General features: G+C 38.7%; 1 protein-coding gene across 3 annotated transcripts in view; it reads right to left on the reverse strand.

The window, feature by feature from the left end:
- Nucleotides 1-9,935: 9,935 nt before the first annotated feature.
- The window catches only part of LOC148025279 (tubulin-tyrosine ligase), a 185,185-nt gene continuing 179,453 nt past the window's right edge, over nucleotides 9,936-15,667 (reverse strand). Inside the window, exons 13-14 of one of the 3 annotated variants that reach the window (XM_087692282.1) lie at nucleotides 10,390-10,547; nucleotides 9,936-10,289 (exon numbers count right to left, since the gene is read on the reverse strand). In XM_087692282.1, coding sequence (XP_087548408.1) covers nucleotides 10,140-10,289; nucleotides 10,390-10,547 — 308 coding nt within the window. In that variant the 3' untranslated portion in view covers nucleotides 9,936-10,139. The remainder of the gene's footprint in view (nucleotides 10,290-10,389; nucleotides 10,548-15,667) is intronic. The other 2 variants (XM_087692281.1, XR_015693037.1) reach the window with 2 other exon arrangements.

A 15,667-nucleotide genomic window follows, 5' to 3' on the forward strand; every position in this document is an offset into this window, starting at 1 on the left:
AAAGAAATATAAGTGGTGTACAATATAGTGTCCTTATAAGGATACAACAAGAAGGTGGATAGATACATGAAGCAATGTATGGCTAGCTCTATGATTAAATAGTGCTCATTGAGTGATGAGTAGCTTCATTCAATTAGGATCAATGGGGTACAATATTCATACATCCTTATTGAGAGTGTGTGCATGTAGTATTTAGACTAATGCCCCAACTCTATGAGATATTGCTCATGTTAATGGGTGGTGGATCTTCCTTATTTGTCATTGGTGTAGCCTCTCTCGGGTGCTTACATGGAGTAAGGATGTGGAGAGCCTTTGAACAAACCAAAAAGAGAAAATGTGAGATTTTACTACAAAGGATGAATTTTGGGATTCAAATTATATAATTAAAAATGGCGTGCAAATAATCAATACATGTAATCTACAAAGGATCCTCACTTGGCACCTTTTATGTAACCATGCTTCAACCTTATTTGTAAGGTAACAAAAAGTATCTTTTAAGGAAGGTTAACATCTAATGTGTCTCTTTTTATTTTTGTTTTTATTGTTCTACTAAGCTTGTAAACTAACTTTGAGAATCCTTGTTATTTTAGTTTTAGTGTATCTCATTTCTTTTCAATACCTCAAAGTCCTTCTATGGCCTTTTCTAGGAAACAGATAGCTCTATATAGATATATACAAGTCAAAATACAAGATGGAATGATGTGTACTATCCAACAATGTGCACTTATCCATGATTGGACAAGAATGATTCCCTCTTACAAACATTCTCACAAGATCAATAAACAACAACGAGGTAATGTCAACTTTCACAAGAAAGGATGGATTCTGAGCTTCGAATCATAGGATTAAAAAAGGTATATAAACATTTAACTTGTATTATCTATAAAGGATATTTATCTAGTGCCTTTCATTCATAGTATTTTTCACCTATTGTAAGGTAATAATTGCGCTGCTATTGTAAGCTAATAACTTTGTGTAGATATAGTCCTCTCAACAAGTGTGGAGTTGTACATATTTGAAGTCATTGATAAGTATATTACGTATCATGCATGTAGACTCTGGCTAAGATGTTTACCCTAGCTATTATTCATCCTTCTTTTAAAAAAATAATTGATTATTTACTTTGTAATATATTCTTTCGACAAAGGTACAATGTATGAAAGGTTGAAAGAACTTTCGATACTCAATCTTAGTTCACTTACGAATTGGGATATGCCTGATGAAGGACACATCTAGACCGTTAAGTCATGAATATTCAATCAAAGATTCTTTGTTGATGTCCTTTTAGGGTCCTCTTACTAGATATCCCATTTGATGTCTTCTTGCATAGTATCCTCCTAGGGTCTTTCTTAGGGACATTTCTTTGATGTGCCCTTTACACTCTCCTTGGCTCTTTTGGACCTTTTTCCTTGGTGTTCTTGGGGGTTTTCTTGTCTTTGAAGTTTGCTTTTCCTTATCAAGGCCAAGTGATGGAGAATTTGAACCTTTATCAATATTTGCATGTTGCCAATAAAACTATTTACTACATTGGATCTTACAAACCATACATTGTCACCACATCAATTTGATGTAAACTACATATATGACAATATGGATGCTAAAAATAGTAAAAATAAAATTCAATAACTAGATAGATTACTTATAATCACCCTCTTCTTTACAAGCATAACTTTGCTTTTAGGAACTTCCAAGCATTTGCATTTACTCTCCATTCATAAGTATTATTATTTGGCTTTGGAGAGAAACTTAAAGAAAGTACAAAGTTATTTATTCATTCCGTTTTAAATGGGACTCCTCTAGTGTAGCATACACCTCTTGAAATCGATCAAAAAATTTATTAGAGTCTCCTTGGAATAAAGTCATCAACCATATCTACCTTAAATAGAGGTGAACTATTGCAACACTTTGGGATATAAATATCATTCTAGCAAGCATTAAAACTTCTCCAACCTCCATTTGTATGTAAATAAGAAAAACCATCCATAAATGACAACTTAGCTAGAGACTACTCTTCATTGAAAATTCTTTCTCTAATATGATTGACCTATAAGATAGGGTCCTTTGAGGCTTCTATTTGAACTCCTATCTCCTCTTCAACATCTTGATCTTCTAGATGCTCTATATGATCAAATGGTATGGTTATGATCTTCTTCTTCTCCAATGCTTGAATTTATATATAAAAGAGAAAAAACATCTATACATAGGGTAAATTATCAAAATCTAGACTTAAAATTGACCCGGACCCTACAATGTGCAATGATGCCTCTTAGCACATTGTAGAGTCTAGGTGCAAAATAACACAATCTCTTTATATTTGACAAGTTTAAAGCCTTTTTAATGTATATTGATGTAATCCTGAATGCTATATATGAACAAAAAAAACAATCTTAAGTAGCAAAGAAGATAAATACACAATGTACATGCAAATTCCTATCATCATTGCTTTATTAGACAAATTGATACCTAATTTTAACAAGTGGCATATATAATGAAACCTCTATGAATTGGATTTCAACTACAAAAGTATTTATCCCCAATTTCCTACTAAATGTTTGGCAAGATGATAAGCTATGTATTGCATGGTACATTGAAGATTTTGTTGATATTGTTGAAGCAATAAGCTTGTCTAGCTTTATAAATGAAGAAATGCAACTTTACACCTGGGAATTTCTCTCTATTATTGACAATTTGTTATTTAATATAATTTTCATTTATGCTAGGGTTCTTTGAGGCTTTTGCAAAAACTTCTATTTCCTCTATATACTAGTGATATCAATTATTTGGAGAAAATGACAATTATTGGAGCTCATATTGTACTATAAAGGGAATATGATAACACTAATTACTTGGAGAAAAAAATAGTGAGCCAAAATTTGAGATGTAAGGCAGGAATTAGTGAAAATTTAAAAATTGTTGATATACATGTTTTTGGGAGGGGATTTTCATAATTTTAGGGCCATAGATGAGCTCAGAAGGTTCATTCAGATAATTTTGACTACAAACATGACCCCATTTTGAGCTTTGGAGTGGAAGTTATGTGGTATAGTTTGACTTGGAACTTACTGTGCCCACAAGCTCTGAATGGGGTCATGTTTATACTCAAAACGATGTGAATGGGCCTTCTAAGCTCCTGTTTAGTACTAGGTACCCATAACTTGGTCAACCAATTCTTGATCTTCCAGAATCTAAAAGGTTAAGCCATAATGACAACAATAGCTACCTAATAGTTTGATCCTTGTTACCTCCTTATTCTATAAGTGTCCAAAATTTGATATTTAGTATCCCTTGAGGGTACCTCAAAAGTTGTTGGTGTTTGAAAATAAGTAGTACGTACATTGATTACGTAGTTCTCAATGTTGCAAAATCTATATCGAGTAATCCATGGTGACAATAACCATATAAAGATAATGAAGGAGAATCACAAGAACTAAGAAAAATAAAGCTTGCATAATAAAACTCTTATTTGGTTAGGAAACAAGCTACCTTTTTTTAGCATTACCCTCAATAGTGTTGTGTGTTTGTTGGTACTTCTACCTACTATCCATATTTTAAGCCTTTATAGACTCTCTACATTCTATAACGTGCTACCTACATTAATTGCAAGTGTAAATCACACTCTAATATTCATGTACACATATGACATCTAAATTTAGTGAGTTCAATCATTTGATTGCTTTGCCTATATTTTACGGCTTACTCGATGAGGATCCTTACTAGCTCTCCATGGTCATTCTCCAATAACCCACTATGTTAATAGTGGTATTAGAAGAAATACTCTTTCTAGATATCAAGGTTATCTTTATAAGGCATTCCCAATTTCAAATCTACTATATCATCTAGGTCTACTACTATATCATCTAAGTCCAGCCTACTACATCCACTCTCTCTCTTTCTCTCCTCCACTCGAAGCCTATGGTACACAAAGATGGAATTTGAGGTTGTTGAAATAGTGACCCACATGCATCGCAGGGTCCAGGTTGTTTCAACCATGTTATGCTCCTTATTTGGATTAGTAGTACTACTCATAGACTTTTTAAAAAAATATATATTACAATATACTCATAGACTCACTAGATATGCCACTGTAGGAGGATATCATGAGATTCTTTGGTTTGGGAGATGTTCTACCGTTGGGGGATTTCAATGCATGACATGTTGTGAATATATACCTCTATGTGTTATTGATTAAATTATATATAGGGAATTGATTGTAGTTGAAGTGAGTCTACATACACTTCACAATAGATATGATTGAGTATGGGAGATCCTCCATCTTGTTAGCCATCTTTAGATGCACTTGTTGGAACAATAGAGTAGGGACGACAATGATCGGTGGCCTAATGGAGTCAACTACATTGATGGTGGATGTACAATACTTCACTACCTAAATAGACCTATAAGGTTGGCTTGTAGTTATACAAGGAGTGTTATACTTTTCCCATACTTGCTCCATTATCTAGATACCCAAAATGCCACATGATGAGAGAGAGAGAGAGAGAGAGAGAGAGAGAGAGAGAGAGAGAGAGAGAGAGAGAGAGAGAGAGAGAGAGAGAGAGAGAGAGAGAGAGAGAGAGAGAGAGAGAGAGAGAGAGAGAGAGAGAGAGAGAGAGAGAGAGAGAGAGAGAGAGAGAGAGAGAGAGAGAGAGAGAGAGAGAGAGAGATCTATGTTGAAGTGTGTTGTAGCTCTTGTTGAAGCTCTATTGCAAAGACAAGTGTGGCAAGAAAGAGCTCAAAATGCTCACCTAGGTAAATGATGAAGTTCTCTCTCTCTCTCTCTCTCTCTCTCTCTCTCTCTCTCTCTCTCTCTCTCTCTCTCTCTCTCTCTCTCTCTCTCTCTCTCTCTCTCTCTCTCTCTCTCTCTCTCTCTCTCTCTCACACACACATGTTTTTCCCCACCTAGACCCCAAGGTGCACAATGATGACATTTAGGTTTGTCGGAAGGGCCACCTGCATGCCATAGGGTTTGGGTTGTTTCAATCATGCTATTGTGTGTGCAATATAAATATTGAGAACTTAAAAGATCTCATGTCTACTTAGATCTACACCAAGATCTTACATGTCCAACCATGACTCTTCTTCTGGATCTTCTCATGACTTCCTTCAGAGTATGCCCATGACTCTTCTCCTAGATCATTAGTAGTACAATCTCTAAAGACTCCTTAGAGTACAATCCCATTTTTAAAAAACTCCCTTTAGAGTACGTCCATGACTCCTCTTCTAGATCTTCTCATGTAAGTAAATCAAGAGCAAAAGTATTGGTGTTGGTGTTTTGCTTATAATGCATGAGAATGATAACAAACTATTGCCATAGAATTGTTTAACTGATTTTGTGTTTTTACTATAATGTTTCTTAAAGTTTACTATGCCATCCTTTTTCTAATGCAAATGGAGACCAAGCAAGAGAAGATTAGGGTTCTTGATGTTGTAAAGCTTGAAGGTATAGACATTGGAGAGGAGATTCTAACTTATTACAAAGGTTTAGATATTAAACATGAGAAAACAACAATAGCTCTTGTAAATCCTTTAGATCTTGATAATGGGGAGAACATCTGTATTAGAGAAGAAGTCCATGTACGAGATAAGTCCCCACCAGTAGAGAAGTTGATCTCCTTTCTTTACAAAGTTGGGGATATTGTATCCTTTGAGACACTACAATGTTCAATGCTGCCTTCAATATAAAAGAGGTTATAATGTCCAATATATATTATGGAAGATGAGTTCAACACCTTTAAGAACTTCGTGGAGTCAAGTTATTGAAGATTCCAAGATCTTTATACACTATCCACCATCAGTAATATTTTTCCAAAAGACGTGTCTTCAAAAATTGATCATTATTTGGTGACAAGGTCCTTAAGTAGAGAAGTACCTTATTACATGTTGATGTATTCCTTTATAATGGATACATGTTGATATCTATAAATGGCCATTTTAAACGATCAAAACTAAAATTTTATGGTGATCATTATGGTTTTGAGGGCTTAAGAACAATTCTACTTTTTTCTTGATTTGTTAGAGAACCAATATTTTAAGCCTAAAAAGTGAAAATTCACCTAAAAGAGGAAAATTGGTACCAATATGAGGGAAGAAAGTACAATCAAATGAGAGTTATAAAGAAAAGGCTCCAACAACTTCCTAAAGATTGAAAAAAAAAATTGCAGTGCCCATTCCACAAAAAGAGTTGCGAGCTATTTGAGCTCTACTTTAGGTTTTTGAACTTCTTAGCTTATCAAGAAGAGCTAGTAGTCCCAACAAATATCACCAAATTTCTCCAACCTGCAAGAGAATAATTGATATTGAGGATGTTGACATGCATATGGAGGAAAATTCATCGAACTCTAAAAATTACTCATTTGTTACTTTTTAACAAGAATTATTTTATGAGGATGATATTCTTTCTTATTTTGGTGGCACAAGAATGACATTTGGACATGATTTTATCCTTGCATATTACCTTTCCAATCTTGATCCAAGCATTAGGAAGATTTACCACACAGTATTTTGACAAGCTAGCAATGCCAATATTTATTCCCAAAAAGACTTTCTCTAGATTTTTAGGATATCCTCTTGTACCTACAAATAGAGACAAAGACATACTAATTGAAAAGTATGCTACAATTAAATTTTTTGGCTATGCTCCAGGACACAAAGGTTCAAGAAGTAAATACTTCTTGTGCTAGAATACTTATGCTTGCCAGAGCTAATCCTTAAAAAAACTCCCCACCGCAAGGCTACAAGAGGCAAAGATACCTCTTGCAAAATAAGAGCGCATTCTTTCTTGAAGACAAAGAGAAAGATGGGGATAGCAAAAATTATTAAAAGAAGATGGCTTTTGATTGACCTCTGAGCAATGCAAAATAATAAAATCATATGTATTATACAACCTTGATTGTCAATACAAAAGGTTACTTGAGTAACCTCTCTACAAAATACTTATGCTTGCCAGAGCTAATCCTTAAAAAAACTCCCCACTGCAAGGCTACAGGAGGCAAAGATACCTCTTGCAGAATAAGAGCGCATTCTTTCTTGAAGACAAAGAGAAAGATGGGGATAGTAAAAATTATTAAAAGAAGATGGCTTTTGATTGACCTCTGAGCAATGCAAAATAATAAAATCATATGTATTATACAACCTTGATTGTCAATACAAAAGGTTACTTGAGTAACCTCTCTACAAAATAATGTGATTAAAATCACAACTTGTATGAAGCTATTATTCTAACAAGAAGCTTCATATTGAGTTAGATTTGGATTCATTGTGGTTTCTTTAGTTTATTGTGTAGTGCTAATTGATTTCAAATGTCAAAAGCTATTTTCTATAAAATATGTTAAACATTTTACAATTAATTTTTTTCTTCTTTGCTTACTACCATATGTTGTGGTTCTAAAGTAAAATGTTCATACTTGGTAGTGGGACTTCTTCATGCCTTGTGTATTATATATTGACAATGGTCCCTAATTGTTAACAAATTATGTTCAATAACTTAACAAAATGTGATACCTAAGAAAAGAAATTAGTTAGGACCATGAAGCATGTTCTTATGAAATAAAAAGGTAGAAAATTATACTAAGTAGAATGTAATGTCTTTTTTATTTGCTCAAGATTTTACCATTGCTTCCACCAAACTTTTTATAGCCTAAACAATATCTCATATTATTCTGATTTTGCCTCAATAGTCATATGAAGTTATTACACAAAAGAGAGTGTGAGACTTGTTATGAGTGACTTCTTTAGGTAATATAAGTACAAACATAAATAGAAATTACAGTAGCATTCCAACTACATTAGCAAGTTTCTCATTTTTTCCCAATAAGGCATACAAATATACAAAACGCACAAGAGTAATAGTAAGAAAGAAAGAAGATAGACATGCATCAATAAAAGACATCTAAAGCCCTTATTGTTAGCAATCCATTACTTTTGTAACTTTCTTGTTATTTTCGATCTAATAGGTACGATAAGCCTCCTCCAATAGAATATGCAAATACATAGAGTAATAGTAAGAAATAAAAAAAATAAAGAGAAAAGGCTATAGTAATAAAAAACGTCTAAAATCCTTAAAGTCAACAATCCAATTGCCTTCACTGCTTTCTTACTTCTTCCAATCAAATTGACTTGGCAAGTCTCTTCCAATAGAGCATACAAAAACACAAAAACACAAAAAGACTTGAGACTTTTAAAATCGTCAACAATGAATTTAAATGAAAAAGACACCCCAAGCTTCTTTCAGTGGTGCAAATGTGAGACCTCAAGGTTTTTTCAATGGCGCAAACAAACACAAAGAAAGAGAAATGTTGAGAGAAAGATAATGAAGAGAAAATAGTTTGAAAAGAACAAAAAGATAGGTAGAAATGAGAAGTAAAAATATTAAATTTAAAAGCAAAATATAATTAAAACTTGAGAAACAACCATCTAGAGGTCATAACTAAGTTTCTTTGAAAATGAGACATCACTTTTTAGGTCTATCAAAATCCCTAGGAATGAGATTATTAAACATGAAAGTAAAGAAAAGCGAGAGAAAAGAGGGAGATGCCATTATTATTAAAGACTATTTGGTCCTAAAATTAGAGAAAAATAAGTAACTTATAAATTGTCATTCCTTCCATATTTTACCTAGTTAAGATGTGATCAAGAATTAATCCAAATCTTTATAAGTCATGTATTGCCTCAAAATGGGCCTTAATGAGAGTATTTGTATGTGTGCATTAAGATTCTTAACTAATAGAATATCTCATATACCAAAGTAAGACCTAATACCCTCATATCGTGGTAGATAAAGTGACTTGTGATTAGATAGAGATCATTCACTCTCTTTGCAAGAGATGGGAGAGGATGCAAAGTAGCTCTAAGAGAATAAGATAGAGGAGAGACTTTCCTGTGGATATGGAAAAAAAAAGTGACTCATTTTCTTTGTAGAACCTTGTGGGACAAAATAGCATAGTGCAATACATATTACATATTAATGGAATTTTCTTTTCTTGAAAAAGAAGCGACTCCTTCCCTTTGTAAAGCCCAATGGGACAAAGTAGCATAGTACAATTTACATCATATAGATGGTTTTTGTGTATTTCAATCCATATATATTGAGCTTGCTAATCTCTTCTCATGACCTATACACTACATTGCAATTTCTTGTATAAAATCATGTTTCAAGTCCATACTTAATTGCAATAAGCCATCTCCCATCTATAATATCTCACTTCTAATAAGTTGGTGCTTGGATTTTGATATATTTTCCCACTTGATCGCCTTGTGGACCTCACATAATCAAGAGCATATCCTCTTGTTGATGCTAGGATAAGGCCATCGTTAAGATAAATAATTCTCTCTGCTTGGAGCCTTTCTCTTGGAGTCTCTTGTGTTTATGTAAATCAATAAGTTGGGAATCAAAGGTTTCTCTTTTTTGGAGTCCTTGTGAACTTAAGAAAAACTCCCACTCAAGCCAATGTGTTGATCACCCCTCAAGAGTCATAAATGCTCTATAGCATCCTCCATTGAACATTGGTCTCTTTCTATCTTGCCACCCTCAAATGAAAGGCATGTATCTTTTATCACTTCTAAAAAAATGGTTGCATTGATGAAATTCTACTACTTAAGAAAATTGACACCTTTTGGTTTCAACTAACCTCAACCCACTTTAAGGTTTCCTCCATCTCTACTTAATACACGCTTGGTTGGCTTCACCCCAGTATACACTTCTTTTGTGAGTTATGCTTAATTTTACCGACGTCTTGCACTCAACTACTTGCTCCAAAGTGTTGCATTATTGGGCCACGTTTCAATATTGGCCCTCGTGTCCTAAATAGGAAATGCAATAAATAGTGTTGGGAACTTAGAAGACCATCGACTAACTTTCCTATAGGGTAAAGGGGTCAATAAAGTAGCACCCTCCAAAACGAAAACACACCCCACCCCAATTGAGTGACAATTTTACAAGAAAGATATGAATTTTAGCCACTTAACAAAATAATATGAAATTTTTAAAATTACAAATGAGCTTAACTTAAGTAAAACAATTGAGCCATGTAAATTTTTTTATATTATAGCCTCAAAAGTATCGTTGCGCTTCTGATCCTCATACTCCACCGACGTGCATTCATAGGCTCACCCTCCGATTCCTATCTAACTTCTGCCAAAAACTGCTACAAGGGAGCCACATTTTTGCAAGTGTTCAGGAACAGACAACCAAATACATCGTTGAAAAATTCCTCGGAGTTGATAATCTCCCCATTCCCGAGCACGTTTCTCATGTAATATTTACAAGCTCGTGTACAATCTGGACAGTAAGTAACCTGAAAATGACGACAAACGCGTGCCTGAATACTACAGGATACCACAATAAACACAAAATCCCTCGACAACAAAAAGAATAATTGAGCTTCTCAGTTTTACCTCTAAGAGTTTTGGTTCAAATGTACTGTCCAGAAGCACATCAACACCATAAATGGCCCTTGATTTTGGAGAATGCATTTCTGGATGCACAGCAAAGGCTCCCTCAAACACAGAGCGTATCATCTTTCTGACCTTCTGGTGAATGCTCTTCCAGTTAACTGTAATATACAAGGAAAGATCAGCACCAGTTACTGAGGAGTCACCCCAATTTATTGCAATAAACATCGAAAGTCGGCACCGGTTACTGAATTTGAAGAGTTTACCGAATATTAGGCATATCAAAAGCATGAAACAACAGCTTACATAAGATCAGAACTTCTAAAAGTTCCATTTCCGATGTGCATACTTCCATACTACTGGAGATACCAAGTTAATCGTGTCAAGAAAGTCACCAGCTTACATTGGGCTTGAAGATTCAAATTCTATTTCGTGGCTTGGTGGCCTAGAATATGTGTAACAGCAACACGCTGCCATCACCAATGGACTCTGCAGCTTACAGAAATTATCCCAGCTCTTTCACTAACATACGAAACTGGTAAAGGACACATTTGTGCTTGGTACCTTACAAGATGATAGCAAAGACTACTAAGCGTTAATTAGGCACCCTATTTTCAACTGAATGCTGCCCAAGTTGCCTATTAGAACACTAAAATTACTAATTTAAAGATTAGGCATTCTTATTTTGTCAGGTTGGTGTGAATCAAACATCTGATACTATTCACTGTGGCTATATTGTTGATACCATGCACATTAGGCTTCGTTCCGAGGATGTTTAGTCTACTCTACTAGTTTTAAGTGGTAGAGCAGCTGTAAACAATAATTTCATGTCAGTGGTGGATGGTTGTTACAACTGTAACATAAGGCAACCCTATAAGCCTTTTCTGTATACCATTGCAACTCATCCATTGTATTTTAATGTAATTTTCTTCTCAGCAATATAATTAGCCACATCTTTTTTCACCCAAAAAACAAAAAAAATCGATTGTTAGCATAACTTCATATGGAGATCATTTTGCAAGCACTATAGTTATTAGGTAAGCAGCTAGATTGAGAGACAAAGTGGGTGACACAGAAAAGTACAAAGCAATCACTTAGGGGTTACGTGCTTGGCCTTGCTGGTAAGAATCACTAAGAATTGTTCGTCTATACTAGTTGCTAGATACCTAATGTATAATAGTACTGCTAATTCAGTTCACTCCCATCTCTTCTTCGTCAAGTAGAGGATATCATCCCTTTTTTTGTGGTATCCAAGATGTCACTAGAAAGATATGATGAGATCCTTAAGAGAGTGTCTAGAATTTAAAGTTCAAAGACAATGTGAATTCTAAAAATTAAAACAAGCACAAAACATAATAAATAAGAAAATGAAAGCGGTTAGCATGCTTGAATCTCCACTATTGCCTCCACCATAAAATGATAGAGGAGGTCGATAGTAGATCTCTCCATGTTGGACATGTGAAGTGCTTTGTATATAGGAGGGATTGCAATGGCAATGGCCCTCATTTTGGCCCAAAAGTCGTCCTTAAAGCAAAGCTGTTGAACGACCTATACTTCTACTTGACTTGATGTGGACTCTTCTCAGGTGTCTTTATGATGCCTACAACATTGCCCAAGGAGGATCACCTTGATGGTACCAACTACTCCCTTTGGTCTTGCAAAGTAGAGTGCATATTGGACACCTTCGACCTATGGACATTTGTTACTACCCAATTCCTCATCCAGTGGAGGATTCTCACATTCGTTCCACTATAGACCAAGTGGCTCTTAGGAATTGGCCTAGTTCTCAAGTTTAATCTTTCCTCTTTCTAAGTTTGTAGGATTCTATCCTTGTATATGTTCGCAAACTTTGGACCCCAGTGAAGAAGTACACTAGCGAGGAGTTAGAGGGCTTCCTTGGTGTACACGAGGTGCCTCACAAGGGATGATATAGATATGATGAGGACAGTAGAGGATGATTTGTTGGCATTCTGCAATCATTTTCTTCATTTTGACCAACCCACGGCTAGGTTTCGAGAGAGAGAGTTTTAACCTGTCTCTTGGTGGGAGAAATACAACAATTGTGCTTTTACTTTGCTATGTGATTGGTGACTTTTATATTTTGAATCTTGATAATCTAATGCATTATGTAACCTAGGTAACATGTTCTATAATCGTTGCCAAAAAAGATTAAACAACTCCTGCTGACACGCACGCTCCTACTCCACCCTCGCCATCGTACCAGTTTCCCCCACCTTATGTTGTATCTACTCCGCCACCTTCTACTCCACCTTCCCCCCCCCCCCCCCCCCCCCAGCGCTACATCCGCCTATCCCATGCCCGCCTGCTGTTCCTCCCCACCCCACTAGATCTCCCTTGCCTGAACTCGCCCTGCCCCCCCGACTGAGGGCCTGAACTCTTGCCTCCTCCGCTCTAACCCCCCGGCTGAGGGCTTGAACCCCTGCCTCCTCCACCTTGACCCCCCTGCCTTCTCTGCCCTAGTCCTCTGCTTCTTTCATATTGCAGCCTCAGCCCCGTCCAATAGGTTGAGGGCTTGCATTGCTATGACTTTGGGTACAAGGCAAAAGAGTGTACGTGCTTCGGAGCTAGGGCGGCTTCGCCATCAAGCCCATAGGTGGATGCAGACGGTTTTACACGAGTACAGAGACGACAGAGAGGGAGACGGCAGGGGTAGCCGCAGGCAGCTCCTCAGACATGACCAGACAGCAGGGAGCACAAGGGTGAGCGTTGCCCCCCCCCGGCAGAGCACCACGTGACCCCCCTCCTCACCCTACCCGACAGGACCACAGGTCCATACTCCACCCCCCATAGAGGCATCACACGCCGCCTCACCCGAGGGCCCACAGCACCCACCCCCTCCCTATGGCTGCTCCCCTGACCCTAGTCCACACCCCCCTTCCCCCAGAGCTACTGGCTCCCCCCCACACCTGCTAGGTGCCTCTAACCACCCCACCATTTCTCGATCCTCCCCCTCCCCACCATCACCCTGGATGGGAGAAGGTGGATCAACACTTTTCTCCTAGTAGTGGCAGTGGCCGGGTTGCATGATGGACATTAACTAGTGGATTGGGGTCGAGGTCCCTCATCTGAGCATTATCTTTCGAGCCCCTCTGCAGTGGAGAGTGCCGATGGATGTGATCGAGTGGCCCCTAGCACAAGCAGCCTGTTTCTACTAGTGTACTAAGTCTCGCCTCTTAGCTTGGTTGATAGATGCCTTGGTGGTACCACTAGACACATCCATCACCCCCATGGTCCACCACCCGAGGGCTACCATGGAGATATGGAGTTCACCATCCAGGCCGGTAGCAAAGAGTATACGCATGCCTCATAGTTCCTCTTCTTCGTTAGCAACTTCCACACCAAACAGATGTTTGTTCAGTTAGTCCCAGGTCTCCCTATGAGTTTACACCTTGCATCTTGGAATGTGAACAACCTTCACTATAGTGGGGCACGTGGTTCCAATAAGTTGATTGTTCGGTAGGAGTTGCAGCCTGCCCTTGCCGCATGGATCGACATCTTACTTCTACAAGAGCACAAGCTCACCCCTGCCCAGGCCCAACAGGTAGGGAAGGTACTCCCGGGCAGCTCGCACACTTATTGGGAGCACGCCATCGATGCCCACGACAAGAGTGGAGGTGTATCCACCTCTATTGGCTTGAGTCTCACCGCCTATGTACGAGACTACGGGACTATAGTGGCACGGAGGATTCTATGGATCAGATTGGATATTGGGGACTCGTGCCTTGGAGTCCTCAATGTCTATGCCCCTACTAAGGTTAGGGCACGTTGCAGGTTCTGGGTGGAGATCGCGAAAGGACTCCCAGAGGTGGATTCCTAGATTGTTGGAGGAGACTTCAACAACCTGGAGGCTTCAGTGGATTCCTAGATCGTTGGAGGAGACTTCAACAACCTGGAGGCTTCAGAGGACTAGCAGGGCAGAGGTAGAAACTACCAAGGCATGGCTAGGGAGAAGCAAGAGGCATGGAAGGTCTTTCTACTGGTGGTATGAGCACACGATGCTTGGAGAGACCCTGCCTTCCACAAAAGGGAGAGATTGCTGGACTTCTTGGGGATACAAGTGGCTAGGTGGAGTCCTACTGGAGCAGTTGGACACGTTCTATGTGGGAGAGTGGGAATGCTCTCGTGGAGGCCAGATTGGGCAGTTGACACGCACCACATTGTACGATCATTGCCCGGTTCTCCTAACACTTAATTCCCCAGCATCTGCCTTAGACACACGATCCTATCGGATCCCTAACTTGATCTACAAGAGGGAGTAGGTGAAGAGACAGATTGAGTAGATTTGGACCAGAGAGTGGGGCAGGAGGGACCGGATCACAGAGGAGGTTGCAAAGGTCCTAGCCGAGTCGAGCAATATCTGCTAGGAGGCAGCCATATAGGCCAGGCAGCAAAGCTGAGAGCACTCCGGCAAGACCTTGCAGCCACGCAGAGATTATTACAGGAGGCACGAGGGGATCCCACCCTCCACGTATAAGAGGTGCGCGCGCGAGCAGCCATCGCTGGCCTAGAGGACAGGCGCTCGGAGTTCTCTTTCCGCTCAATAACTTTCTGGGCGCGAAAGGGAGACACGATGTGCAGGGAGTTTTTTTAGTGCACCAACCTCGCATCTTAGGAGAGCAAATATGCACCCTTTGGGATCAGTATGGGAGGAGGAGTCCTTCTAGCCCAGACGAGGTGATGGAGATTGCCACTGACTACGCCTTTTCTAGCAAGAGATAGCCTTAAATAGAGGACAGCGATGTAGACAACAGGTCTGGAATCACATACCGTCCCTCGTCACAAAGAAGATGGGATGCTCCCTTCTAGCCCCCTTCACAAAGAAGGAACTAGAGGAGGCTTTCCATACACACGACAGGCAGAAATGCCCGAGAAAGGATGGCCTCTCTAAGGCTTTCTTCACTACCTACTAGGAGGTGGTGAAGGACCCCCTACTGATGGCCTTCTAGGAGATTTTCACTTCTGGATAGATGCCAGGGAGTCTTTCAGCAGGCCTTATTAGTCTTCTCCCCAAAGGGGGAGACCGGTTGGAGCTTTCCCAGTGGAGACCAATCACCTTATTGTCAGTGGCCTATAAGGAACTGGCAAAGATGATTGGTAGGCGACTACGCCATGTGCTTCCATTCATGATACAAAGATAGGCTTTGTCCAAGATAGAAGCATCCTAGACAATGTATTCATCTTCTTTGAGGCGACAGAGTGGTCTCAGCAAAGTGGGTAGGCACTGGCCGTACTACTCCTGGATTTTGAGAAAGCTTATGAC

Source organism: Lygodium microphyllum, chromosome 14 (genome assembly GCF_053477565.2).
Source record: "Lygodium microphyllum isolate KBCC chromosome 14, Lygodium_microphyllum_v1.1.10, whole genome shotgun sequence".
Lineage (NCBI taxonomy): Eukaryota > Viridiplantae > Streptophyta > Polypodiopsida > Schizaeales > Lygodiaceae > Lygodium > Lygodium microphyllum.